The sequence below is a fragment of the Pleurodeles waltl genome, chromosome 3_1, assembly GCF_031143425.1.
Source record: "Pleurodeles waltl isolate 20211129_DDA chromosome 3_1, aPleWal1.hap1.20221129, whole genome shotgun sequence".
NCBI lineage: Eukaryota > Metazoa > Chordata > Amphibia > Caudata > Salamandridae > Pleurodeles > Pleurodeles waltl.
Window position 1 is genome coordinate 915603102 of NC_090440.1, and position 27664 is coordinate 915630765.

The 27664-nt window shown below is 43.7% G+C and overlaps 1 protein-coding gene across 2 annotated transcripts; it reads left to right on the plus strand.

Annotated features, from left to right (window-relative positions):
* The first annotated feature begins 1704 nt into the window (after positions 1-1704).
* On the plus strand, positions 1705-26937 carry LOC138283282 (gastricsin-like). 2 transcript variants are annotated; one of them, XM_069221303.1, is made up of 10 exons: positions 1705-1751; positions 7683-7694; positions 11033-11171; positions 18252-18369; positions 19719-19837; positions 20018-20214; positions 20818-20940; positions 24568-24715; positions 24940-25038; positions 26655-26937. In XM_069221303.1, the coding sequence occupies exons 1-10, from the start codon at positions 1705-1707 to the stop codon at positions 26811-26813; spliced, it is 1161 nt and encodes a 386-aa protein (XP_069077404.1). In that variant the 3' UTR covers positions 26814-26937. The 2 variants fall into 2 exon arrangements, with proteins under 2 accessions (XP_069077404.1, XP_069077402.1); XM_069221301.1 differs by lacking the exon at positions 7683-7694 and having other exon boundaries at positions 1705-1760.
* The last annotated feature ends 727 nt before the right edge of the window (positions 26938-27664 follow it).

The following is a 27664-nucleotide window of genomic DNA, read 5'->3' on the forward strand; positions in this document are numbered from 1 at the left end:
CATAAAGACCAGGGCCCTCATTACGAGGCTGGCAGTCATAAGACCGCCAGCCTTGCCGTGGTGGTCCTACACACCAAGCCTACACAACTCTGCCTGGCCCGCCTAGTGTGGTCACACCACTGCGGCCGACGGTGAGTGCCTCCAACCCGGCGACAGGCCTCGGCCTGCTGTCTGGCTTATGAGGCTACAAACCGCCAGGCTTTCTGTGGCGGTCACCCTGCCACAAAAACCCTGGTGGTCACGCACCCGGCGACAGGAATCTTCATTCCTGTTGCCAGCACACACATACACACATGTCTCCACATATGCACGTATCCCCCCACTCATCCACTCACACACACACCTCCACACCCCTTCACGCACACATGCATTCGCATACACGCCCATTCAGCAGATGCATACATGCACTCAGACACCCTCACTCACTCACATTCATCAACACAGACACCCCCACTCACTCGCAGTCATGCAGACCCCCACCCATTCACGTGCACATACATGCATACTAACATTAACATTCAAATACATAGACGCACACATTCACCACCCCCTTCTTCCTCTGCAGTCATGCACTCACAGTATCCCCTCCACATTCACGCACTCACAGTAATCCCCCCTCATATTCACACCCACGCACTCACATACAGACACCCCACTCATCCGCAATGATTGACATCTCTACCCCTCCACACATGCATACATTGCACCCTCCCCACTCTGCGCACATGCAGCTACACACACAGGCAGTCCCCCCCCTTCGGACACCCACTTACCTTCTCCGTCAAGGAGAATGTCTGGGAGGGGATGGCTCCTGGCGGTCTTGCACCACCAGCATCACCACACCAGCAGGACTCCGCCAAGCCGTATTACAGCTCAGAATACGGAGAACGGAGTCATGCTTGCGTGGTGGTGCTGGCGATGCACTGGCCTCAGCACCGCCAACCGCCAGCATGACTGCTGTCAACTTTCCACCAGTACCATGGTGGATCTCTGCCAGCATTTGTGATATGGCGGTCTGCAGACCACCAGCACTGGTGGTTTGCTGGTGGGTTTGGCTTTGGTGGTCTGGCAAAAAGAACGCCAAAGTCAAAATTAGGTTCCAGGTCTAGACACAACCGGCCCAGAAGGCTGAGAAACAGTGACTCACCTGACTGCGTCTGCCCCTTCCATACCTTTGGAAGGCAGTGGAATATCTGGAAAACTTAAATTTTTCATGTTTATGCTAAAGGCCAACCGTATATTTGTGTGTTGTGGTGTGGGAATACAAAACTGTGTGGACTGGAGATGACTCCCTCCAAGAAAAGCACTTGCATTATCTGTCCATCACAAGTCTGAAAAGGCCTGTATCGGTAGTATATCATTAACAAATATACTAAGTGGAATAAAGGCCAAAAGTCCAGAGCGATTAGCTATTTTTAATGTCTGTGGAATAAATAAACGGAGACTGGCCTTTGTTCTGTTATCACCCGTTCCTTCTGGAGCGAAGTGGACAAACAGGTGAACAGGCTGCCTTGAAGGGCGCAGAACCTTGAAGACGTGATACATGTAGTGGAAAACTCAGTTGACGCACTTATATAAGAGGTAGTGCGGCGGGGGCTAATGATGCAGGCGCCCCACGGGCTCTATAAAAGGACAAGTTAAGCCGTCTCTTCTATTATTTTAATTTATCTTCCTCTGTTGGAGTTGACTCATACAGTGGGCACTATGAAGTTCCTCTTACTTCCTCTCTTGTTCCTTCAGCTCTGCGAGGGGTTGGTGAGGTGAGTTTCCTTTGGACAGTGTGCACTGTGTTTTAGTGTTGCTGCGTGCTGCACCACCGGTGTCTTGTCAAAGAGTTCAGCTCCTCAGGAGTTTGAGTCATAGGGGAAAAGCATGTATTTCTGCTTTTGAAGTTAATTTATCTCTCTGAATTCACAGGTCTGATGTCTAGTCTTTCGGGCAGATTTGAGTGCCCTTGGCACCTCCTTTCGCTACATTACAGTCATTTTTGTTTTACAAAATGTGGGCCGACGAGGCCAAAATCGCAGCGCCAAATTTAAAAAGTGGCGCATTTCATGCATTGCACGACTTTGTAACCCTTTTCGCTACATTATGCCTGCGCCAGGCATAATATATGCAAAGGGGGCGTTCCCCATTAATCTAAGAGATTTCTTTGCGTAATTTTTTGGGGCACTTTTAACAACTGTTCAGAGCAGGTGTTAAAAAGAGGTACACCATTGTTTACAATGGGCCTCATTGGGCTTTGCAGGATTAGTGTCAACATTTTTTACGCTAATCCTGCAAAGCTCTGAACTAGCGTCAAAAAGTTTGACGCTAATTCCCCTAACTATAGTCATGGTGCGCCGTACACATGGTGGCACTAGGGAGGGCAAAAAGGGGCGCATGAAAAGTGGCGCTGCACTAGGTGTAGCTCCACTTTTTTTAAATCTGGCCCTTTATTCCAAACGATTATGCAGCCTTGAGGACTGATTTCATAAATGTGTACTAGTGGAGCGCACACTTACATCGTTATTTACACAGATAGACCGAGCAAAAACATTTGCACCAAATAAATAGTACAAAAAAAGGGCAATTACACCAACTGCTGTAAAACTGCACATGCAGCAACAGACAGGTGGTGCAAATGAGGTGATGGTACTGGACGGTCAGTACAAAGGTTCATACAAAACTGCCCAGCGTCTGTGCAGATTTATGTCCTTCGGCTCTTGGGTGCTGCTAAACCTTGAGTTATCACTGTTTTTTCTTCTTTTTGCGTACATACAGATAATCCTTTAAAGGCCAGAATATAAATGCACCTATAATTTATTATTCACTGCACGATAGTGTGTAATTTATCCAGTATAAATGTAGTATAGATCGATGAAGAGCTTTATAAAAGGGGCATTAAAAGAGAGAACACCGTAAGAAAAAAATGCTATAATGGGGAGATGAAATTCTAATGGTTTGGGAATAAAGAGGGCTAGTGAACGTCATGATATTGAGCTGTAGCGAGATGCTTTGAAAAGAGAAGTATCATTTTTTCCGATGTGGACTGGGGGGCTTTTTGATAAGTCCCCTGGCACAAGGCAGCACAGAAAGTGACCTTTCTGCGCTTCTCTTCAGTACAGGGAAAGGTGTACCATGGACTACCTAGCACTAGTCCAGGCACCCTTTCACTATGGTCAGAGGAGTCAGATTTCTTGCACCAGCCTCACATTCCCTAACAACGCCATGGATGCTCTCTATTTATAATACAGAGCTCCATCGTGCACGTTTTCACAGATGCATCCAAACTTCCAAACTGGCACATTACTGGAGTTGTGTTGTTAAGCTGACGCAACTCCAGAAATGCCAGGAGAGTCCCATAGGAAAAAGCCCTGCATCAATTTTACACCTGCTCTGAGCAGGCAATCAAATTTTGGCTCAGTGAAGTCTTAGAATGACTCAGTGAAAAGTTGTACATTTCACCGCACCAGTTCTGCATGGCTTTTTCCAAGGGAATGCCTACCCTGCATACATTATACTTAGCACAAGTTTAATTTGAAGCAGGGCTTTACAAACTGACACATTTGGCCCAACGTGCCAGTTTGTAAATATAGAGCAGTGTAGTGCATTGCTGGCACCATGGCTGCGTCAAAACAAAAATGACGCAGAGGTGGCACAAAGGGCTTGTAAATGAGGCCCTGTATCTGTGCAGGAAGGGAGACCTTACTGCACAAAAACAATCCATGCAGGCTTTTTCCTCTTACTATGTGTGCAGAGGACAACACAATGAGAAATAAAGATATTTCTCCTTGTTGCGCCTCCCCTGGGGAGGTGTAAGATTTTGACGCATTCCCAGGTTTACAGACTCTTATAAATTTGGGAATGCATCAAAACTCATGGGTGTTGCATGGGAAAACCCACTGCAATGCCCATGGAACGCCTCCCTGATGCAGTGTAAGGCAACGCAGCGACTTGGGCGGCACGCAGGGTTTGTGAATAAGCCCATGGGAGTTTGATCCATTCTCTTGGTGCACAGTCAAATTCATTCTGGGGCAAATTTACTAAAATAGTGGCCTTGCGATGCAGTCCTTCTCCACAGGGAAAGGGCAGGAATGTATTGTATTTATGAAATACGGTGCATTCCTGTCCTTTCCTCCTGCACTGGTGCTGTTTAGGCAGCCTAGTGCCAATGCAGGCACCCTTACACCATGGTGCAAAGGTGCCTCTGTTACATGCAGGATATTTTTTGTGCAGGAAAGGGCACATTCATGCACAGAAGCAATCCTCGGAGGCTCCTTCACCTTTCTATGTGTGTCCTACAAAATGCAGCACACATAGAAAGAGGAAAAAGTGAGGTGAAATAATGATGTTGCTCCTTGTTACGTGTCCCGTGGGAGGTGTGCATTTTTGACACATTCCCAGATTTACAAGGTCAAACCACATAGGTGTTGCATGGGAAAACCCACAGTAATGTCCATGGAATGCCCCCCTGATGGAGGGTAAAGCAACGCAGAGACTTGTGCTGCTTTGCCTTACTCCTTATCTGTGAGGCCTTGAAAAGCCATGCAAGGTGGCTTTGCTTGGCCTCCTGGATAAGGGTCTACAGTCTGTACCGCCGGAGCATCAAAAAAAGTGACACTCCTGCAGTGCACAGGGCTTGTAAATATGCCCCTCTGTTGGGTTGAGGGATGGTGTTGAATCTTAAACACAGGTATTTGCTGCAGATAAAATTAATTAAATTAGCCCCGGGGAGGTGGTAGTCCCTGGGGCAAGGGGGCGCTGCACATCCCCATTCATACTTTGCATCCGTAACCCCAGGGAGGTGGCGGTCCCCGGGGCTCAAGGGCATCCGCAGGACCCCCCCATTACATCATTATTTAATCAACCTCAGGGAGGTGGTGGTTCCCGGGGCATGAGCTATATTTATTCAGAATAGCCATGGGGAGATGGTGGAACCCAGGTTTGTAAAATCTCTACGAGGAGAAATCCGTGCTCCCCCTTAATTTTTTTCCCCACTAATTCCCCTGGCCCACACATGGGCCACAACATTTTTATGAGACTATTTTATAAAAAAATCCATGTCAAAATAGTGAATATTTGCACATTTTGCCATGAATTTTAAAAAATATACGTTTTTGCCCTGGCGGGAGGGTACCAGAGACATCCCTGCACTGAGGCTAGGGGTTAGGGTTAACGTACCCTGCCCCCTTTTCTTTTTCTTTTCATTTGGTTTTGAGACTCTGCAGAAGCCCAGTCTCAAAAAGATTGCCAACAATTCATGGTTAAAATGTTGTCATCCTATTAGATCTCTGCCCCTTACATACAAATTTGGTTTTCCTTTAATTTCGCTTTAACCACTGAACAAATTGACACCAAACTAAAAAAAACGTGTCAACTGTGTACCAAGAGCTAACTTTTTGCAAAAGTTGGTGGAATTCCGTCCAGTAGTTCAGGCTGCAAGTGTGTCTAAAGAGTCTATGGGAAACACACTTTTTTTTATCTCCCCCCTCTTTCTCGGCCCCCGTTGATGGATCACACCAAAATGTTCCATGCACAACAAGACCCTGGAAGGCACTCTTTTGGGAAAACTATGTGAATATTTGTCAAGCAGTGCCAAAGATATAAGCTAGTCAAAAAACTCTTCTTCTATGGAAAGTATGTCCTCACTATAACTACCTTCTGGCGATCACCAGTAGGTAGTTATATTTAGGACTTAGGGCCAGATGTAGCAAAGGCTTTTTCCCATTCTGTGTCAATGGGAAAATGTGTTAGTACATATGGCCCTTAGTGCCTGATTATGACTTTGGCGGTCCGACCATGGGACCACCAAAGCTGTGGGGAGGACACCACTGCCATGGCGGTGGTGCCCCCTCTTCTGTATTACAATGCTCCTTTCTGGCTGACCTGTGGGAACAATGCAATACATGTTCCCACCATGTTGACTGTCGGGAACAGTGCCAGGATATTGACCTTGGCTCCTTTAAGGCAGCCGAGGCCAATATCCTAGCACTTCAGCACCATCAGAATGCATACTGATTGCAAAGCAGACAGTGCGTTCCGATGGCGCTGCACTGTAGGGCCCCAGCACTGGCTTTCCACCAACCTTTTCATGGCGGTGTTCTGCCATGAAAAGGCTGGCAGAAAGTGGGGTTATAATCAGCCTAGTGCACTGAGTTAAGCACCTCCATGGCTGGTTACAAGCCTGACTGCCGTCACCCCATTGGGATCTGTGATTCCTAAGCCATAATTGAGCAGTCAGACCGCACGGTCCAACTTTAACACAAGTGTGGCAGTCCTTGGACCGCCATACTCATGAAGAGGCCCCTAGTTTCCATAGAAAAAGTGTTTTTTGACATAGCTAAATCTTTGGTGTCAGTTGACAAATCTTTGTGAAATTTTCCCAAAAAAATGTCCTCTAGGCTTTTGTTGTACATGGAAAGTTTCGGGTGATTTGACAATAGAGATTTTAGACACAACTACAGCTCAAACGGTTAGGCAGAATTACACCAAATCTGGCAGAAAGGTAGCTCTTGGCCCAGAAAGTGACCTTTTTGTTATTTAGTGTAAATCTGTTCTGTAGTTTTCGAGAAATTAAAGGAAATTCAAATTTGTATTTCTGGGGTTGCAACGACTTTGCAAATACTCCTGATCTCATGCAGGGATTTGATTGGCTGCCAACACTTCAACCAGGAATTGTTGGCAGCACTTTTGGGAATCGACTTCAGCCAAGACCTAAACAAAAAAACGCAAAAAAAAGAAAAGGGGACAGTGTACGAATACCTTAACCCCAACCAACCTTGGTCCTGGGGTCTCCCTGGAACCCTGTCTGGGCCAAAAGGCATTTCACAAATTTTCCCATGAATAAAAAAAAAAAAACAGGGTCTCCCATGCTTGTTTTAATGGAACTCCCAGCACAGTTTATTAAAAAAAATAGAGGGTGGCACACTGGACCCCCCTCCAAGAACTCTTCTTCGTCCCGGCTACCACCACTTCACCTGGGCTACATACAAATTAAATACAGAGAAAGGCATCGCAGACACCCCAGGCTCTTGGGACCATCACCTCCCCGGGGCTTGGAGGGGCCTCATGGAGGCCTCTCCTAGGACTGTATGAAGCCTTGGTGACCACCACCTCCCCGGGGCAAAAAGCAAAATAAGTGTGGGGAGCCATATGGACCCCCTACGCCCCATTCACCACAACCTCCCCAGGGCCATTTAATTTTTAGAAAAGGGAGGAGGGCTGCACCCCCTCCCCATCTAGTTCAATATATGGCCCTGGGGACCACCACCTTTCTGGGGCTGGCCCGTGCAAAAGAGAGAAGGGGGGCAGGCAGCCCCCTTCCCAGAGCCATTAATGGCCCAGGGGACTGCCACCTCTCAGGGATGGCTCCTACTATCTCCTGAGATGCTCACCCTAGGGAGATGGGTGTTTGCTTTTGCTTGATGGGAGCTGTCAAAACGCTTCTGCTTGCTGGAAGCAGAATTTGCATCTCTTTCCCTGCCCGCAGACATGCATAGTTAGGTGTAAGAAATAACATGAAAACTAATGTTTAAAAAACAAAACCACTGAAATTCACTATTTATAGTATCTTGAGATGCCAATAACTTGCACCCCTGCCATGCTCTGAACATGACTGTACATATTACATCACTCATTACATGTTCAATAACATTATTGATTACTTCTCTGATGATATCTCAAATGTTAGAAGTATACAGAAAAGTAAAAAAGTTTATTAAACCTGACAAGAATTATTAAATATAGTTTTGTTAAATATCAATGTAAATTAATTATTTATATTTGTTTTAGATGTAGGACAAAATAAAAAATGTTACAGCACTATTGATGTTAGTTTAATTTAAAATTGAATAATTTTGAATATATTAAATTCAACTTTAAATTATTGTCTGATGTTTAAATTAAACAAATTCCACCTAAATTAAAAATGAAATACTGTTATGTATCACAAATTATAAACTTTGTTCGTTAGAATTAATTAAAAGTAATGTAATAATATTTAAATAACAATTCATGTTTCTTTAATTTGTAAGTTCAAATAGGTAGTTAAAATTTGTTAAAATGGGTTGATAAATATGTTTTATTAGTAGATGTTTTAACATTAAATTAAATATATTTATTGCTTTAAAAAGTTTACATTATTTAAATTAGTTAAATATTATCCCTACCTCCATTACTTTCTATAGGAGAGTGTTGCAGTACCATTGGCTGACCATGTGTGGTGCTAGGCTTCCTCTGGCTCTGAGTTGGAGCACAGTTACTTCTTTTTGGGACCTTTGTAGCTGCAGTAACTTTAGAAGTGCAGTTTTGAATACTGGTGGCCTTACTGTTTTGTGGGTGGGTATCTGCCCCTCTCTAAACTTCTCATTAGCTGTCCCTTAACCACTCCTTACTCCTCCTTAAGCCCCATCTATTTTGCAGTAAGTGTTTTCCTTTTTTCAACTACTCCCCTAGTCTTTCCCACCTTTAGTATTAAATAATAATCACACATGTGAGGATCTCCCAATAGAAAAGATAGGAGAGGTGGAGACGGAGTGCTACACTTGTAGTTCTGTGCATAGCATTTTGTAGTATTTTAATAGTAGTATTGTAGTACTACTCAAGGTACTACAAAATGTTGTTTGTGAATAGATTGCATACTATTTAACACTACATCTACCTACCTCATTGAAATAATGGTGGTCAATATTGTGGAGCTCTTCTAAGTCCAGGATGATAGTAAAACTTCAATATTGTGGCACGACAACAATATAGCAAAGAAATAAAATATTAACTCATAGATTTTAGGACCACTTTTAAAGACCTATCCTTCTTTGATGTTTTAATTTTTTTTAATGTTTATTTTTAACACCTAATTGCTCTGTTGTCTCCTGGTTAGATGGTGTTTCACTAAAGTGTCCAGTTATTACTGCCACTGAAGGCTATGTAACCTGATCTTCTATAAAACGATATCATGGTAGTTCTCTGGTTATTGTATAAATAAAATCTTTCATTCTGTTGAGTGACTATCCAAATCTTCTATATTTTACATTTATTTTTTACATGTTGCTATTTCTTCACCTTAAATATTATTGATTATCCCACCACAATACACACATTTAAGTCTCAGGTGGGATTCACTAGCAGCGTCCTTAAATGGTTCTTCTCCTGCCTATCCGACCAACACCATATCATTAGCAAGAGCACCTTCTAGTTCAAGAGGATCTCTATCACCTGTAGAGTCCTTCATGGTTCCATCTTGTATAGTCTCATCTTCAACCTCCATTTACCCCTGGGGCCTCTACTTAGCGTTACCAGCATTAAAGCACTTCAATAGTCACAAAGCATCTGAAAGTCTCCTCCACCCCCTACATTCAATGACTCAAACACTGCTGCATCTCATCCAGAACTGAATGTCCAGCACCTACTTGAAGTTCCACCCTATCAAAGTCAGGGCCTACTTTAAATGATGCCAGCATAATTTGCAAAATTTTGGGAATTTCACATTACGCTTGTTATGCGAAAGTCCTGAAATTGTGTCATCGTACAACTTTGCATAATTATGTGCCATTAACAGTAAAAATGTATTGGAAGCACACAGAAACAACAGAATGTGAGCGTCTGTTGATCACAATGCTTTTGTTTGTTTGCACTGTTTTTTTTTTGCTTAAAATGGTTTCTCACATCAAAAGTTTAAGCAAAGTCACATTTTGCGCTAAAATATATTGCAAAGTGACAGATTTGCATTTCGTGTCATTTTATGTAATTTCCTATAATTTGCATAGTTATGAAAAGCAAACTGTGCAACATTTTTACATACCTAATTAAAAATAATTTCTACTATTTGCCAAGAAAAGCAAGCAAAACCCATTCCTCAACTTATTCAATGAGCTAAATATAAACAAGCTTAAACCCTAACTTTCACCTAATGGCAAATCATTCAGTTTACCCTGGACTCCAAACTCACCTTCTAAGAACACAGCGCAAAGATAAAAAGATGGCCTGGTACAAGCTGTCTTTGCTGAAAAAAGTGGTATCATTGCTCCCAGAAAGTGATTACAGAAGGACTGTTCAAGCCATTGGATGATAGTGATACCCTGCACCAGAGCCTCCACCGCATTACCTTTCCTTAAGGGTATCATACACACAGCACCATTCCTCATCAGCGGCTGGAAAAAAGATTATATCACCCACACCCTGATGGAACTTTACTGGCTCCCCTTGCCAAACTTCACAATCTTCAGAGCCAGCTGCAAAGTTATCTTGATCGACACCTACAACTATCTGTCTGACATGCTCACCATCTCTGGTGACTCTTAACACCTGCAGCCAGGACACAATCAGGCAGTAGCTAAAGTGTGAAAAAGAACAGGACAAGGAACATCGAACCTCCATTTCTGCACATATTATCTAGGAAAACCTGTCTTTGCCCATCAGGACCCCCCAAACCCTGTTTCAATTTAGAAAAGCGCTAAAGACACACTTCTTTAAGGAACGTTACCTCACAGTAAAGTAGCAGTCCTCCACTCCCAGAACCCATCAATTAATGACTGTATGTTTGTTTGACCTTGGACAGCACTCTGCTCCCTTTTGCCTGGGTTTGTACCATACAAATACCACATAGTACTTTTGACTCTGTACAAACATATCTCAAGAATGTAAGGTGATAGTGAAGATTTCCTGTGTATGCTCCCTCCAAGTTTGCAGGGGTTCCTCAGCTGTTTCCAGCCAGTGCCTTTGATGCTACCATCTTTTTAAACTGAAGATAGCCCCTGTGCCTGGGGATCCTTCAATGTGCGTCATATCCTATGAGAATCCTTCTTGTTCAGATACATTCCTGCAGGGTGACATACTCACTGAAAAAGTAGCAATGGAAGGCAGAGATAGAGGGTTGATGGGCAAAGAAATTAATAGTGGATAATGGTGGAATGATGGTGTTGAGCACAAGGGAGGGATGTTTTTTAGTAGCGATGGATGGTGCGGTGAGGTATGTTGTGAGCTGAATTCTGTGCTTCGAGTGATAGGACACAAGTTGGCTATTTAACGTGTGCTTTTCTTTTGATCAATGTAGGGTCCCGCTTCATAAGTTCAAGTCCATGCGGCAAGTGATGATTGAACATGGACTCAAAGTTCCCTGGGTGGATCCAGGAACCAAATACCGATTTAATAACTTTGCAGTGGCCTCAGAACCCCTCTCTAACTATATGGATGTGAGTGAAAATGTATCTCCTCCCCCTTGCTCATTCTCCATTTTCTCAGTTAATATGACCAAACTAAACACTGCCTGTGTCCGCAGTTCTTTACACTTTACATACTTTACAGCTTCTCTCGCTAACCTTTCCATTTCCCAGGCTTATTTGTTCAGAGAGTTTGCAACAGCTAAATAGTTTTGTACATAACCTGACAGTCTGATCTTTGAACGTTGACAGGATCGACTCAGACGTTCATCTTTCATTGACTAATAGAAAACATCCCACTGTATAGAATGATAGTAACGCTGTTTCTTCTTGCTTCCATGGCTCTGCTTCATCCTGTCTTATACCATGACACGCAGTTTAATTTCACTGTCTCTATCACTCTATCTGACTGTTTACCAGAGTCTTTCTTGGCTTATTATGAGGTCGTCGGGGTTGGATGGGAAATGATTGCATCTGATAAAATTTGACACCGAGGTTTATATCAGTGGCCTGAAAATGGGGCATAAAATGCAGGTTTCGGTGCATATCGCACCAAAGTTTGCATTTCCTGGAATTTTCAGGGTTGTTTTCACTCCTTCGTTTCTGTCAGGTTTGGCCTGGTGAAACCTAGCGAACAGTGGGGACTTTACCATGTAATGATACCTGTTTGCACTTGGATCCGTATTTACGCGATCTTACATATTCACCTCCTGTGCGTTGAACCTGATCGCTCTCACTTTTTGTCACTTTCAGTTTAACCATCTTTCATTGTTTCTATATCTACGTCTTCTGTATTTATTGCTCTGTCTCACACTGTCTCAATTACTACTCATTACTCTCACAATTAAGCTGTCCCTCACCGTTTCCAATGCTGCATCCCTTTTCTCTTCCCGCTGCTCCCTCTCTCCCGTTTTCTCTCACATTATATACATATATTTCCCATAGTAGTTCTGTGTTTAGGCAGTGTTATGTGAAGCATTTGTACTCTGTTCCAGTCTGTTTTTAGAACTTTGCTCCTGGCCTTAAGAGCTATTGATAAGTACATTCCCAAGCCTCTTTTCCTGCGGCCAAATGTGCATCCTTAGTGGCTGTTATGAGATTATGGGAAAAGCCCCGGATCGCGACCAGCTCAAGCGCCCAGGTGACCTGCAGAGCTACAATATCAAAGGTTTGGAAGTATCTGAGCAAACCCGGGTCATCTATCTTGTCCCTCAAGCCATGAATATTCCAAGACCTCAATCTTAATTTACATTCCCTATGTTCAAATGCAGCCTTGTTAGTATTAGCTCACTTTGAATGTGCCGTTGTGGGCGTCTGCTGGTTTATGGCGCTTGCGATCCACACCCAGTCAACTCTTTATGAGCTGGAACGCTGTTTGGAGATCTGTGGCCGATCTTTTGACTGTACTTCCTTTTGATGGGTATGGCCCTTTGGCATTCCCGAAGACCGAGTAGGATTTAGGGGTTACTCTTGCGTCCTTGTGCTGTGGTCTTTAGGCCTCCTCAGAGGATAGGGTATCCGGTTCAGAGAAAGTTTCCTCCACAATTCCCCAGTACATGAACTGTTTCGCCTTGTTTAAAAACTCTCTGGGCGGTATTGGATGATCTCTAGGTAACTTTGGCTGAATTGCCCTGAAGCTGAGCTAATGAACTGGAGTGAGTAAATTTCATTGCAGGAAAGCCCGGCTAGTGTCGGGATCTGAGTTAATAATCAAAGTATGTTTCCTCGATTTAAAGAGACTTCATTTCCCACTTAGCAGTATTTAGGATGGAACAAGTTATGCTGGGAGGTAATCCCCATGGTTTCCTCGAAACACCTCTCTATGCGTGTGTGGGGTGTGTTATAATTCCATAAGACTGGGCACTGTTTGGGTCACAGGAGCCTTGCAAATTTATTCGGGGCCTGCTTGAGGATAATTGCCTATATGTGATTTCAATGGCTGTGAACTTCTGAACTTCAGAGTTGCTTCATGTGACAGGAGGAGAAGTGTCACTTCTTATCCAATTAAAAGTAGACAGTGGGACCCGTAGGATATAGGATGTGTGAGATAAAACCTCCCCAGTTTTGGTGTTTAGTGATGTCCTTTTTTAATATGGTTATACTATCTTGATTAGATATTTCCAGACTGGAAAGACATTGTGTCAGATTATCCATTAACTATAGGTGCTTCGGACTGAGATCCTTTGCGATTGATGACAGCTGCTGTTGTTGACCTGACCTGTGTGTCATTTGGCCGAATGATTTCTGAGGGGCTAGCTGCAGACTGATCTTGTGTCATTCTCCCAATATCGTGATTGGAGACTGTACGATCAAAATTTAATCCCGGATTGTCAGCAGGGAGTAGGCTCTGCCATGATTCCCTTTTTCCCTAATCGCCTTGGCTGGGGCGCCCATGTCTTGACTGCAGACTGCTGTCATTGTGCTGACATGGATTTTATTTTGGTTAAGTACTTCTGTGAGACTGGCTGCACAGTGGTCTTGTGTGTGTGTCCCAGAAGCGTAGTTCAGAGGCAGTGAAGGGCCCCGGGCCTGGGCCCTATTATTCTAGGGTCATGCTTTGGAGCGCATGAGCTGCTGGTTCACTTTAGGTTTGCTTTTCTGAAGCGATTTAGTTGGTGACGAAGGAGCGCAGTTGTGTCCTTCCGATTTATGGCCAGACATTTGAAAAATTGCAGAATTTCGAAGCTAGGTTGTTTAAGGAAATTTTGTATTTCTAGATTTCCTTTTTTGAGTTCTTTTGGCCTTTGTTTTTGTGGTGATTCCTGCAGATAGTGAAAGGGGGTTTCCCTTTTTATGAAATTAAGGCGTTTACATTTCATTATCCATTTCACTACGTACCCCTGATGGGTATTGACTATCTTTTTGAATCAAAGTTTGAGGTTGTGTGGAGTCATCCCTTTTACTAAGCATCTCAGTGCTATTTCCGTTCATTGACTTGGCCCTTGTCTTCGGGGCCTTGCTTGCTATCGACATACTGCCCGTTGGCGTAGAAGTCGTGACATTTCCATTCCTAGACTCAGCCCTTGCCCCCATGGCCACATCATCTGTCACCGTTTGGTCGGTCATGCTGGGCATCGTGGTCGAGCTGACGCGGAGAGATTGCTAATATTGTTCAGGTCTGTCCACTGACGGGGTAGTTTGCTCTTGTGAGGGGTTTCCTCTACTTGATGTGGTACCTACCATTTTGACTGGGGCTTTAAGTGAGCTGGCCTGCTGATCTAGTGAAGGCTGGTCCACCCCAACTGCTGGCAGTGTTCTTTGCTCCAGTACCATAGTGAAACTGCTAAAGGCCTCCCGCCCCACCCGCAAGGATGGGTTCGCCTTTGTTTCTTGCTTATTTGCTGCCTTAAGACCCTCCATTACCTCCCCTAAAAACTCAGGTACAGTACTTAACTTCACCAATACTGGGGGGCATGTACTTTTGGGGGTCAGATCTGCAGTATCTTCTTGAGCTCTTTTAATCAGACTGTTCAGCTCTGTGATTTTATCATTGATTCAGCCACGTGGCCTTAATTTGGACATCCATTTTAAAAGAGTGATAAACTAGGGCCTCGACCTTTGATTGATTGGTCATCAGCAAAGGGGAAAAAACACCATTGTTGGAGTGGTCCTGGTGCATTGCAGTGTTGTCGTGCAGCATGTCCCCAGCTGGAAATTAAGTTTCCTCAGTATTTTTGTTGCCCTTAAACTATTGTGATCCTCATCTGTGACATATGTGGCAAATAATTAGTTCTACTCTTCCTGTGTCAGATCGGAGAATTCTGTGCTTCCTCCTGAGCACCATACGAAGTCACTCACTACACTTTCACTCATTCTTTCCACCTATGTTTTGACACTTGTATTCCATGCAACGGTAAATGGTGCAAGTTTTCTTGACTTCAGTAAGGAGTGATGTGGAGTCCTGTCGGTTTTTGCATGGCTCCTGGCCTGTTCCCATTCACTTTTTATGTAGTATTGGTTTGCATTTTGCAAACCCATTTAATCATTTAACACTGCCCTCATGGAATTTTTCTATGCAAAACATCTTTTGTAGTCAAACACTGATCGATGTGGTCATTTTAGGCTTCGCCTGCACAGCGCTTGTGCTGTACTTGTGAAATCTATTGCTAATATATAACTTAAAATGGCTTAAATCCCGACCCCAGTGCTTCTTCCCTGTTTCTATTGGCTGTAGGTCGCTATTCCTGTCGCTATTCTGTCTGCTCTTATCATTGTACTGAGGCCCAAGTACTGTTTTCATTAACTTTTAAAGCGAAACATTTTGGATGTTTTGCCTGCACAGTTCTTTCCCAGGCACAGCAGCCTGGAACCACCCGAGTCACTCCTCCCACAAATATTTATTCTCTCCGCACATGTAATGTCATTTGTGTAGCGCAATCCCAGGCACCTAGGGCCAGATGTAGCAAGCAGTTTTTCCCATTCTGTGTCTATGGGAAAATGTGTTTGTACATATGGCCCCTAGTTTTATCTCATGTTTACAGCACCTGCATTAACATACATACTCATGACACCAACGCACTTATTTAGCATAAAATTTTGTGTTTCACACATTCTTATTAAATGTACATATCATCGATACAAGAAACATGCTTAAAAGAGGGATGAATCACGTTGCCGAACAACGCAGATATATTGTTATACCCTGGCCACTCAAGATGTCTCATATTGGTCATTTTTGTATACGTGTACATTCAGCTGTCACCTTTCTTCAATGGCGCTTAACGTTAAGATATATGATTTTAGACCTTTTTCTCATGTCTACGGCATCTACATTATCATGCATGGTAATGACACCAACACACGTATTTAACATTTCCAACTTAGCGGCCGACTTAGGCGCTGGACATAGAAGGTTCGATAATGCTCCTGGAATTGTACACATGATGAGTTATTTATTAGGAATATTGCACCAGTTAGACTTTTGATCCTGAAAGGTTTTGATTTTAGAACACACATAGAGTCACTTTGAAATCACTCAGACTCACGTCTACTCTGCACTTTGGCATGTCTGTGTTCATTTTGATACAAGTATGTAGACGGGAATGCATGGTGTGTGCGCTGTATTCACTTTAACGCAACAGGGCATGTCAAACACATGAATGTTCACTTGAAAGCTGAGAGGTTCAGTGATACTTGTGCACTTATGGCTGCTCCACAGCTGACTCCCTTTCTCTGACACTGCATGTGCATATATTTTTTTCCATTTGCTTCAACAGTGTGGCTGTCCCCTTTGAGCCTTCGGTAAAGTCAGACAGATATACAAAGTAGTATCCGTTCTTGGTAAGGAAAGTGCTCATAGTACTCATTAGGTGCATGTTCTAGAGCATCAGAACATTTGGGTTGTATTGTTTGCCATTTTGATTACTTCTGTATGTTTAATTTTGGTCAGGAAGCCATTACCATTCAGAGAGGAATCTAAAGTGAATGCAGTTATTTAACTACAATACTTAGGGCCTGATTTAAGAAAGGTTGTGGGGCATTCACTTCAGTGCCACTTTTCTTGTGCCCCTTAGTGTCCCCTTAACACCACCATGTGTGCACCGTATTTAATGTATGGCACACAATGGCTGTAGTTAGGGAACTAACATCAACATTTTTGACGCTAGTTTGGCACTTTGCAGGATTAGCGTAAAAAATGTTTACACTAATCCTGCAAAACACATTGAAGTCCATTATAAATAATGGTGTGCTTCCTTTTAACTCCTGCTCTGTGCAGGCATTAAAAATGCCACAATTCACAATAAAATAAAAAAAATAAAAATGTGATTAAAAATAATTGTTATTTATATAGTTACACACAATTCAAACAGGCTTCGGCTGGCCTTAATTTACTACCACTTATATCTAAGCCCTCCCACCAAACCAATGTCTTGCTCTGAGCAAACACAGCAGGATGTGACCTCTGACCCCAAGTTCATTCATGTACGGGGGACAAGTAGCCTAGGTTCAAAACTTAAACATGCAGTCATCAGCACTATTTAATCGTCAGGGCCCTTCACAATGTTTTTATACAATATGTATACCCTCCTAATCCTGCATTCCCACATCACCTTCTTCGACCATCTCTCTCCTCAATCTACTCGCTCATCATCTTTTTGACGCCGCACTCCCTCGCCCCATCTCATGTCTTTACTTTTTTCTCCTGTTCACCCATCTCCCATATCATCTCTACTGTCTCCATTTCTTACACTCCTCTTTCTGTACCTCACTCTACGTCTCTGTTACTCTGTTCTCCTTCTCATGCCCTATTTTCCCTCTCTCCTTAATTTCATTTTACTCTTTCCTGAATGTTCGTCTCTCTTTATCCTCACCCTTCCCTCTTTTTGGGTCTCTCCTTCCTTTTCCTTCCCCTGCATCTCTCTCCTGGACTCTACTCTAATGCCCTCTCGCGCTCTTTAATCTTGTCCACTTTGCACTCTTTTGCAGTCCTCTGCTCTCCATTTTCTGCATTCTCCTCTTCCCACCTGCATCTTTAGGTCAATCCTGCTACAGCGCATGAGCTGCATGCAAGCACACTTGTGAGACGTATCATTGTTTACAACAAAGGGCTTGGAGTTCACCCACTGCTTACCACTCACTGGCTTTAGTGTCACTAGTCTTTGCTGCTTCCTATTTGGCCAGCACAGGCCAAACAGCACTTGCATTAATTTCTGTGAAGGATATACAAAGCATAGATGGAATTATTTTAATTAGTGTCCATACATTGTTTGCACTGTAATTGGGATACTATTTTTATTTACCCTCCCTTCTCCGTGTTGCTGCCCCATTCTGGTGCTGCCTCCCCCCAACCTGCACCTCCTTTGTGTTGCTTTTCCCTTCTCCCATTGTTGCTACTCCCGCCCTCCTCCCCTGCGCCTCCCTGATATTGCTCCCCTAGATGCATTTTTTTACATATTGCACTGCAGCCGGATGCTGTGCAAAATGGCTTAAAAAGTTCTATGACATGTCAGCTGCTCACCAAGCTAAAACGTACAACAACAAAAAAACATCATTAATCCTATAGGCGAAACCTATTGCATTTACTAATGCTTGATGCTCTCATTGTCACACTGGTAAATCTGTTCTTCAGTTGTGTTGGAAGGCGGTGTGCATGATCTCTCCTCTCCTCCATAGATGTCGTACTATGGGGAGATCAGCATTGGCACACCACCGCAGACCTTCCTGGTCCTCTTTGACACCGGCTCCTCCAACCTCTGGGTGGCCTCCACCTACTGCTCGAGCTCCGCCTGCAGTAAGTAGCCAATATTTTGCCACTGTGAATGATACATTAGAAACACAAACACCAGAGACTTAATACCTGTCTGACACAGCCTGTCCACTGTCCACATACCTTTACATTGGTTATGGTGTTGCAAGTAGAACACACGGACAAATAGGCTTGTTATTCCACTGGGACTTTCCCCGAGGGGCTATAGCCCTTGGAGACCAGTTATAAAAGGTAAAGTCGAATGGCACTGCCTCTCTCACTTTCCCCAGCTCCCGAGGTTAATTGCTAGAGACATGGGAAAGCTTCAAGATAGAGAGATAGGGAGGAAGAAAGTAGAGAGAAAGCAATCATAGATGGAGAAGAGAGAGAGAACAGAAGGAGAGAGAGACAAGGTGAGGATGGAAAGAGAGAGGTATCACGTGTGAAGGGAGTGGAGCTGGGTTAAGCATCTTTGCCAGGGCTGCTTTTAGTTCCCCAAAATGGTCCTGATAGGATGTCTACATACAATTCAAAAGTATATATATTTGCAAAGTCAATTAAAGATGGTGGGCCCGATCACAAAGGTAAATTTGAACGTTTAGTCTAAACTTAGACCAAACGTCTAAGTTTACGACTTTGGGAATTCACAAAGGGCATTTACGAGTAGTATTTTTACATCTGCACTCAGTGCGAACGTCTAAGTTTACCTTTGTGAATCGAGCCCCATGTGACAAAAGAGTCTTCTGACAAGCCCAGGTCCTTGAAATATTTATAGCATGCTGTGTATGTGATTTTCAATATACTCACTTCCTCTGCTGAGATTTTAGAGGCACAAGGATATGTTTCTACCTCTCTTTGGGGCTGATTTACACACCATGGTGCGAAGTAGGGGGCAATAGTATCAGAATTCCTGACGCTACTGATGTGCTCTGCAGGAGTAGAGCCAAATTTTTGGTGCTACTCCTTCAGAGTCTATAGGGGCCCAGTATATTCAATGGCATGCCCCTTTTAATGCCTGCTCTGAGCAGGCTTTAAAAGTGACGAAAAATATGATGAAAGGAAATGTCTTAGATTTCCTAGCTCCATTGTTTCGGCCCCACTAACTGGGAACGCCCCCCTTGCTTACATTATGCATGGCGCGGGCATAGGGTGGCGCAAGGGTTTGCAAAGTGGCACAGTGCATGCATTGTGCCACTTTGTAAAAATAGTGCGTGTAAAAAGCCTCTTTAGCGCTGCCTTAGCGTCAAAGAAATGATGTATGGTGGCACTAAGGTGGCCCTAGGTCCTCCTAAATCAGGCCCTTTGTGTTCTCCTCTACAATGACAGAAGTAGTTTTACAAGGTTAGAGGCCGCTCATGGTGAAAAATAAACCCTGTTCTTTTGTTGTGATGCAGCCAACCATCCACTTTTCAACCCCAAACAATCGTCCACCTACACCACCAAAAACCAACAGTTCTCCATCCAGTACGGGACTGGCAGTCTCACTGGCATCCTGGGATACGACACTGTGTCGGTGAGTACCATGTGAAACACTGCACTCATTATAATGCTCAAATGGAATTTTGAGAGGCACAGAAAGGTTTTCTTCTAATGGACAGTGTGGATTTTGGTAAGGTGCCATGCATTATTCTTCTTTATGTCAGGTATTAAAAAAACTGTTTTGTGATTATTTTTTTCTGAAACCTTTCCTTAGATCCAGGGCATCTCGATCACACAGCAAGAATTCGCCCTGAGTATTAACGAACCTGGCTCCAACTTTGTCTATGCCCAGTTTGACGGCATCTTGGGTTTGGCCTACCCATCCATCGCAGCGGACGGGGCTACCACCGTCATGGAAGGCATGATGAACCAAGGGCTGCTTTCCCAAAACATCTTCGGCTTCTACCTGAGGTGAGCGCCAGGTACTTCCAGTGTCAAGTTAGACTCTGCAATGGCTAGGGCTCTGGTCGTCGAAAAAGTTATTCCCATGGTCATATACTGACAGGCCCATCTCAGTGCGTGGAAAATGGTAAATCTTTCAGTGATAGTGTCGTATGTCAGCAACTTCTCAGTAGCTGTTTGAGCGGTATAGCAAACTGGCTTACAACTATGACGAAAGTCTTTTTAAAAACGTTGTCAACTTTCGGACGTGTGCAAAGCCTTTTTAAATAAAACATAGCATGTTAAAAATCCAGCAAAAAGTTTATTTTCTGGCACAAAATTCCCCCCAAAACACTTTTTGGTGGAAAAATGCTTTAAGTAAAAATATTTTTTTCCAGGGAAATTCTCCTTTTCAGTCTTGAAATTGCAGGAAGAGTCAACCGTAAACAGACTGTTTGCAATATTCGCAATATTGTGAGCATCACACTGCCCTGCCGGCAAAAAAACACTATAGCCAGGTCCTTACTTCTGTTCGAGGTGCATTTTCTTTCTCATGAGTTCGGTGCTGATCAGGCTATTCTCGAAAATAATCGAATCTGAACCATGTCTCTTTTGTGCGCTATTTCTCACCAGTGAGGAGGGTAGTCAGCCCGGAGGAGAGCTCATCTTTGGTGGCGTGGATTCCAACTACTACACTGGTGAGATCACATGGACACCAGTCACGCAGCAGATGTACTGGCAGATCGGCATTCAGGGGTAAGCTGGCCAGTGGTGACATGTTGGTGTTAAGTTGCAATAGACCATTCGGGGGAAAAAAAAACTAGAAGTAACAGAAGCTAGAAGTAACGCGTTTTCTGGCCATAGCACAATATTTATACATAGGTTCAGAATGGAGAATAACGTACAAAAACTGAATTTGAGCCCCCTGAGTTGACTAGATGTTCGCGTTTTCTCGATTGATGATACCGGTGACCTTCAGCTGAAAGAACAAGGTTTGCAGTTTTTAACAGGCTGCAATAAAAGCATGAGTGGAAATGGCATGTGCACCTTTTTAAGGACTATGGCACGTGATTAGATAACCGTTTCAGTGCATTAAAAAGACAGATTTCATAACATCAGGCCCCAGAGCTGGGGGATAAACCCTTGATTCAGAGAGATCATTGATAATGTGTTTGGGGCTGGAGAATGCTTAAAAGGCCTGGCTATGGTCTGGAAGCCCTCTCTCCATGGTGTAAGAACCTGGCTGAGCATGCCACGTTGCCGAAATTAACCTCTGAATTATGGGTGAGAGCTCTAGCGACACCACTTTCATGATCACTTGAAGCTAAAAGGAAAACATGGGTGAACTCCTGCAGAGTTAACCACAGCCAAGAAATGGGAGACCCCCTGTCGAAAGAGAAAGTGTCATTCCACGAGTTAGTCCTTCCATGGATATATTATAGTACTGTGTAATTTTACAAACCTGAGAGTAGATGTAGCTTTTGCTTTCACATTCTTCCGGAATTACCAAGTGCATTGTGGGCCGTTGGGCATGTCACCTAGAACACAGGACACACGAAGACTCTATTACTACGAATACCTGGTTTCTCATTTGAATAGCGTTATTTATCATCATAGTAGCTTTTTTTTCTTTTATTAATGTGGCTGCATATCTTTTGAAAGCATGCCCTTAGAGTTAAGGGGACTTTTAGGCTTCCATCAATAAAGTGCTTGGCCCCAAACGTATGATCGCTCTTGGATAGGAAACCATGAGTACTCACAGTGTAATGAGCCAGTTTTGCCTGGTTTTGAAAAGAAGTGGCAGTGTCCCTATGTTAGGAGAAAAGTGAGGCTTCATTTGCAGTCATCTTTCCCGGGGTTAAATGCGATGTACGTGAGTAGAATTACATGCAGTCCTAGTGAGTGAGTTTACCCTGCGTTGAATGTAAAACTGGTGAGTGAGCCCGCACCTGATTTATATGTGATCCTAATGTGTGAGCTCACATTGGTGCTGTAGTTACTTCAGGTGAATGAGCTTGCACAGGCTTTGTAAGTTATACAGGTGATTCACATTACACTGCCAGTGCACGGGCCCTGAAAAGTGTGCTCACACTGCTATTGTGTGTGAAACTGGTGAGTAGGCTTATACTGACTTTGTATCAGATCCTGATGAGTGAACTCACAGTGGCATTGTAAGTGATGTAGGTTAAATAACTCACACTGATGTTGTGCGAGATCCAGGTAAGTGAGTTTACAGTTGATTTCTACTGGATCTTGTAGAGTGAGATTAAACTCGTTTTGCATGTGAGGATGGCAAGTGAATTTACACTAGCTTTTCAAAAGATTGTCCTGGCATTATATGGACTCTCAGTGAAGAATCATATACTGGGATTGTAGGTGATCTTGTGAGAAAGCTTAGATTGGCAATGTAATTGACCCTGGTCCTTTTATGCTAAGTTACATAAATATGGTCTGTGACCTTATGTTACATTTTCTACAGCACACTGTTCACCTTTTCTTTTTGACTTTTTATGCTTGACGTTTTCAGCAGATTGGTGTCTGTGATTGTAATTTTATCCAGTGAAGGGATGAAGTAGCAGAAGTGTGATTTTGGGGAACACGGCAGGGATGTGTAATTAACCTTACAAGACCCATTACGTTTTGGAGAAGTTCCTAGTGTGATGATGGATTTCCCTACAGTGGTGCTCTGTAGGGGGACTTTCAAGCGTTACCACTAAGAGTATCAACTGTGTCATGTCTTGTCCCTCAAGGGCGGTAGGTCCTGTAGCAGTCCACTAAACCCACATCAGCATGAGCTTTACCCACTGGTAGCCAGATGCTGCAGAATCTTACAACAGCTTTCCCCCGGTGCCCATGGCACTGCCATTGCTTCACCTCGTCTCTGATCATTAAAGCAGCAACAGAAAGAGAAAGTAAAGAAGGGTTTACCCTGTTTACTTTGAGTAGTTTTCACCTGTGTGCTACAACTAGCACACACACCCCCTAGCAAAATATATGCTTTTTCAGTACGTGCATAAACCCTATGATGTCCATGATGGTTCCTGGGGTGCACGCTGCCACTTTGTCTACCACTCACCTTTTCTTGAATCGCTGTCCATGTAAGTGACCTATGGCACTGATTGTTGTGCTTTGGAGTTTCGACTGATTGTTGCATGTTGAGGGTTTTCCACTCCTGCAACAAACTTGAGGGTGTGTATCAGGGTACTCATACATTGATGGCCCTGACTACATGTTAATGGCTGCTCTTTGTTCCTAAGCTTGGTGCTGTTAGAACTGTGGCCCCGGTAACCCCTTGCTCCTCGTTTCCTAGTAACTGGCATATATCTATCCTCTTCTAGCCCAGCTTCTCTTGGTTTTCAGCCCTTTGCAGTCGTGCTCTCTGTCTGCAATTTGCAGACACTGCTTTGCTATTTATCATTATGTCCCCTGTTCCCCTCCGTTATTTGTCCCAGTGGTTTCCTCTCATTGTGTTCCAGAGGAAGTGTCATGTGATAATGCCATCTACAAAATACTGATACAACAGACTTCGATTTCTCCCCAGTGAGGCATAACCTCCCTATTCCGAATTCTGTAGGACAGAATGTTGGATAATGCAATAGTCGTGCATATGTTTCCCCACTCCAGACTGCAAAACTCAGGATGTTTAGTTTCTTTTGCGGTACGTGTTTTCAAGGCTTTAGCTGGTGAAACTCGGGAAGTAAACCATACATTCAGTGTGAAACGTGCCACAAAATTGCAATCCTGATTCGAGGTGAATGCATACCATTTGGCCTGAGGCAAGATTATTGGTCCGATTAGAATGAGTGCCTCAGTGTTTTATCTGTAGTGTTCCTGCTAATGCTAATGCCCTATCTCCAAGCACTTTCTGACCCCTGCCCCTTACACATGCATTTACTTGGCGAGAGACCTCACTCTAGCTCTGCTGGGAATCTGAGTGAGTTGGGTGTGAGTGGGTGGCATCTATAGGATCCTGGAAGTGAGCTCATAGACCCATTGTATGGGTTCTGGTGAACGATGTTAAACATTCACCATATGAGATTCTAGTGTGTGCAGTCATAGGTGACTTGCATATGATCGTTTTGAGTGAGCTTATACAGGCAATGCATGATCCTGTTGCGAGCTTTAAGTTAATGTGCAGGTATATGGGACACAATAGAGCCAGATGGTAATGGGGGTCGTCTTAGATCCGGCTGTGTGTCATTCACTGACATTTCATGAGTTCTTGCGAGTGATCTTTGACAGGTCATGTGAGTGATCCTATGGATTATCGTGCACTAGAATCATTTGCTGATGTGGTGGTGAAGTTTATTCTGGTATTGTGAAGGTTGTAATCAGTATGTCCTGTCCTCAGAACAACTCTTGTTTCTCCGTATTTCTCCTCAGTTTTGCCGTCAATGGGCAGGAGACTGGCTGGTGTAGCCAGGGGTGCCAGGGTATTGTTGACACTGGCACGTCCCTCCTAACTGCACCCGGCCAGTACATGGCAGCACTGATGCAGGACATTGGAGCGACTCTGGATTCCAGTGGCCAGGTACCAACCACAAACAAATCCTATTGGACATTCCCACATCTTGCTTCTCCCTGGTGGGTTATGGAAGCCTGTATGACAGGAGCAGGGCTTTCTTGGGTTGTTCATTCTCTTTGATCCTACTGTAGTGTAACGTCCCGTGCTGTTGCAACCAGGCTTCCTCAGAACTATGTCACTTTTCTGGATGTAAGAAGGTAATTGGTTTGTGACTGTCTTCTCATTTGCAGTATATAGTGGCCTGCAGTAGTGTTACAAACCTGCCTACCCTGAGCTTCACCATCGGAGGTACTTCCTTACCACTACCGCCCTCTGCATACATCGTTCAGGTATGAAAATGTACAATTTCATTGTAACCCCTCTAGCGCAACCAGTCACACCCACTATTCTGTGTCAAGCAGTGTACATCCTAAATTCACTGCACTCCTAGCCACAACAGTTACCCCAGCTCCACCCATACCACTGAGCCAAACACTGTAGACTCTGTATCACTTGCTGTTCCCTACCACACTGTGCATACCTTGCCATCCTTTTATTCATTGTAACATGAGGTCCAGTCTTATTATACACACAAACACTCACTGTATAACCTGACATATTTAGTGTACTCTAGTACCATGTATACACTCTGGCAAATCAGGTCCAACATCACATTATGCATCCACCATACACCCCACACTCTAACACACCTTCTATATACAAACACATCTGCTACACTGTGCCTTGCTTCAGGTAAACCTACATATCCATGACGCTATGTGCGCTCTGCCCTATATCCTACACCTAGCTCGTAAATCATAAGACACTGCCACATCTGCATCACCCTTTAATACTTGATCCACTCTGTTGTACAAGTTCATACTTTTATAAAGGATACACTCAGGTAATCAAGGTTACCCTACAGCACTTAGTACATTTCTCTGTATATCAGACAACCTGCCACCATTGGGGCACTCTGCCGCACTCAGGTAAAAAATGCCAAACCAAGTGATTCTATCACGTCGGATACCATTCAGGTCTTTAACACCACAGCACACCTCACAATCTCTGAAGCAGTACAGCTTTCCACTACTGTCATAATCTAGCACACCCGCAGCACTCTTCCATCCATAGTCTTAACGTCATGCCCTCCTCTTGTGAATAGTGGTGTACCCTCATTCTCTGACCTGAACTCTCCTACCAGACATTTTTTTATTTGGTTTGCAAATCCTAGAGCTAGAAGCCCACCACCACCCCAGCAATACCTTAGCCACCCAAATCATTATTATGAGTGTGCATTTATCAAATTGTTGCGTCATTTTGGAGAGTACTATGGCCCGTATTTATACTTTTTGACGCTAAACTGCGCTAACGCATTTGCGTCGCAGTCATTTTTTTAGACGGGAACGCCTACCTTGCATCTCATTAACGCAAGGAAGGCGTTCACGCAAAAAAATGACGCTCTTTCCTCATACTTTGGCGCTAGACGCGCCTAACGCCAAAGTATAAATATGGCGTTAGTTTTGCGCCGAATTTGCGTCGAAAAAAACGACGCAAATTCAGCGCAAACGGAGTTTAAATATGCCCCTATGTTGCATGAGTCATACGTGCAATATGTCATGAATGGTACACACCAGCAATGATATAAGGATTACGCTGCATCAGTTTCTTTTCTGAACAATGGTGGATTCCACTTTGCAGCAACTCTCTATGAAGTCCCATTGCTCTACGGTCTGTGGATGCTAGTATACAAGGTAGTCGTGTAGGTGCAGTGAATGCGGGCATCTGTGAAGTGCTACGGAGAAATTTCCAGTTGATTCCAGTTACAAGTTATAACTGGAGCTGGCAGTAACCATGTGGCACCGATCAAGTGTCGATTCTGTCAGAGTGGTCATCAACTTTCTGGTAAGGAAACTATTTGCAAAACAGGTAATGGGAGCGCTGGCTTCTTTTTGTATTTTAACAGGGCAGCGCGGCCTGCACAGTTGGCATCATGGCCACCTACCTTCCCTCACAGGACGGGCAGCCCCTCTGGATCCTGGGTGATGTCTTCCTGCGGCAGTACTACTCCATCTATGATGTCACCAATAACCGAGTGGGCTTCGCCACTTCCCTATATGCGTAGCAGAACGTTTGGACTCTTATCTGCTTAGTCTTATTTTCTAGGAGTGTTCCACATTTATGACTCCATAAGGTTTTGTTTTCTTTAAGAAATGTAAGGATGTTAATAATCAACTTTCTAGAAATAAAGAAGTTTAATCACCTATGCAACTACTTTTGAGTTTTCAAATGTGTGGATTGAGAGAGTTTTATAACATTTTAAACAGTTTTCCTAATATTTTATAGACCAATGATTAAACAATACTTATGTTTAGCATAGATGACCTAGGGTTCTCCATGAAGAAGTTACCAGCAGGTCTTCGAGAGAAGCTTAACAAATCTGCTCTTTCAAAACTATAGAGCAACGCTAAAGCTTCAGTCGGTATTACCACCTTCTACTTTTCGGAGACTGCTGCTCCAGCTGTGATGTGACCAGCAACCAAGTGGGCTACAACACAACATCCATCTACCCCTCAGACGTGCTGCCACAAAGGCACGCTACCAATGTATTTCCTTGCACGTCACTGGCCCTCCCTTCACTTTAACCCCACCACACAGCAAACCCCTGACCACTAGAGCCAATATTAGGGATTATTTTACTCCAACCAGAAACATTTACTATGCACATTTTTCCACTTTATCAACATGAGAAAATGTTTATGTACTAATTTGTGGAATATCTCGAACTTCTAAGGTATGTAATTTTGGCTGGCCCTTTTCTGTTTAATAGATGTTATTAGACAGTGATTACAGTGATTAAGGCATATTCTCAGACCTGATCAAAATCTGGATATCCATGCAAATTTGACTGTTATATTAAAATCAGAGGGATGGCAGGAAGCATTAGGAAGAAAATTTGGATATACTTTTTTGTTT

What these genes read in the sequence shown, in the direction of transcription:
- LOC138283282 (XM_069221303.1), top strand. Translation starts at nt 1,705, where the DNA reads ATGAAGTTCCTCTTACTTCCTCTCTTGTTCCTTCAGCTCTGCGAGGG. An exon ending in CCCTCTCTAACTATATGGAT is followed by an intron (nt 11,172 to 18,251) that starts GTGAGTGAAAAT and finishes TCTCCTCCATAG; the next exon opens with ATGTCGTACTATGGGGAGAT. An exon ending in ATCTTCGGCTTCTACCTGAG is followed by an intron (nt 20,215 to 20,817) that starts GTGAGCGCCAGG and finishes ATTTCTCACCAG; the next exon opens with TGAGGAGGGTAGTCAGCCCG.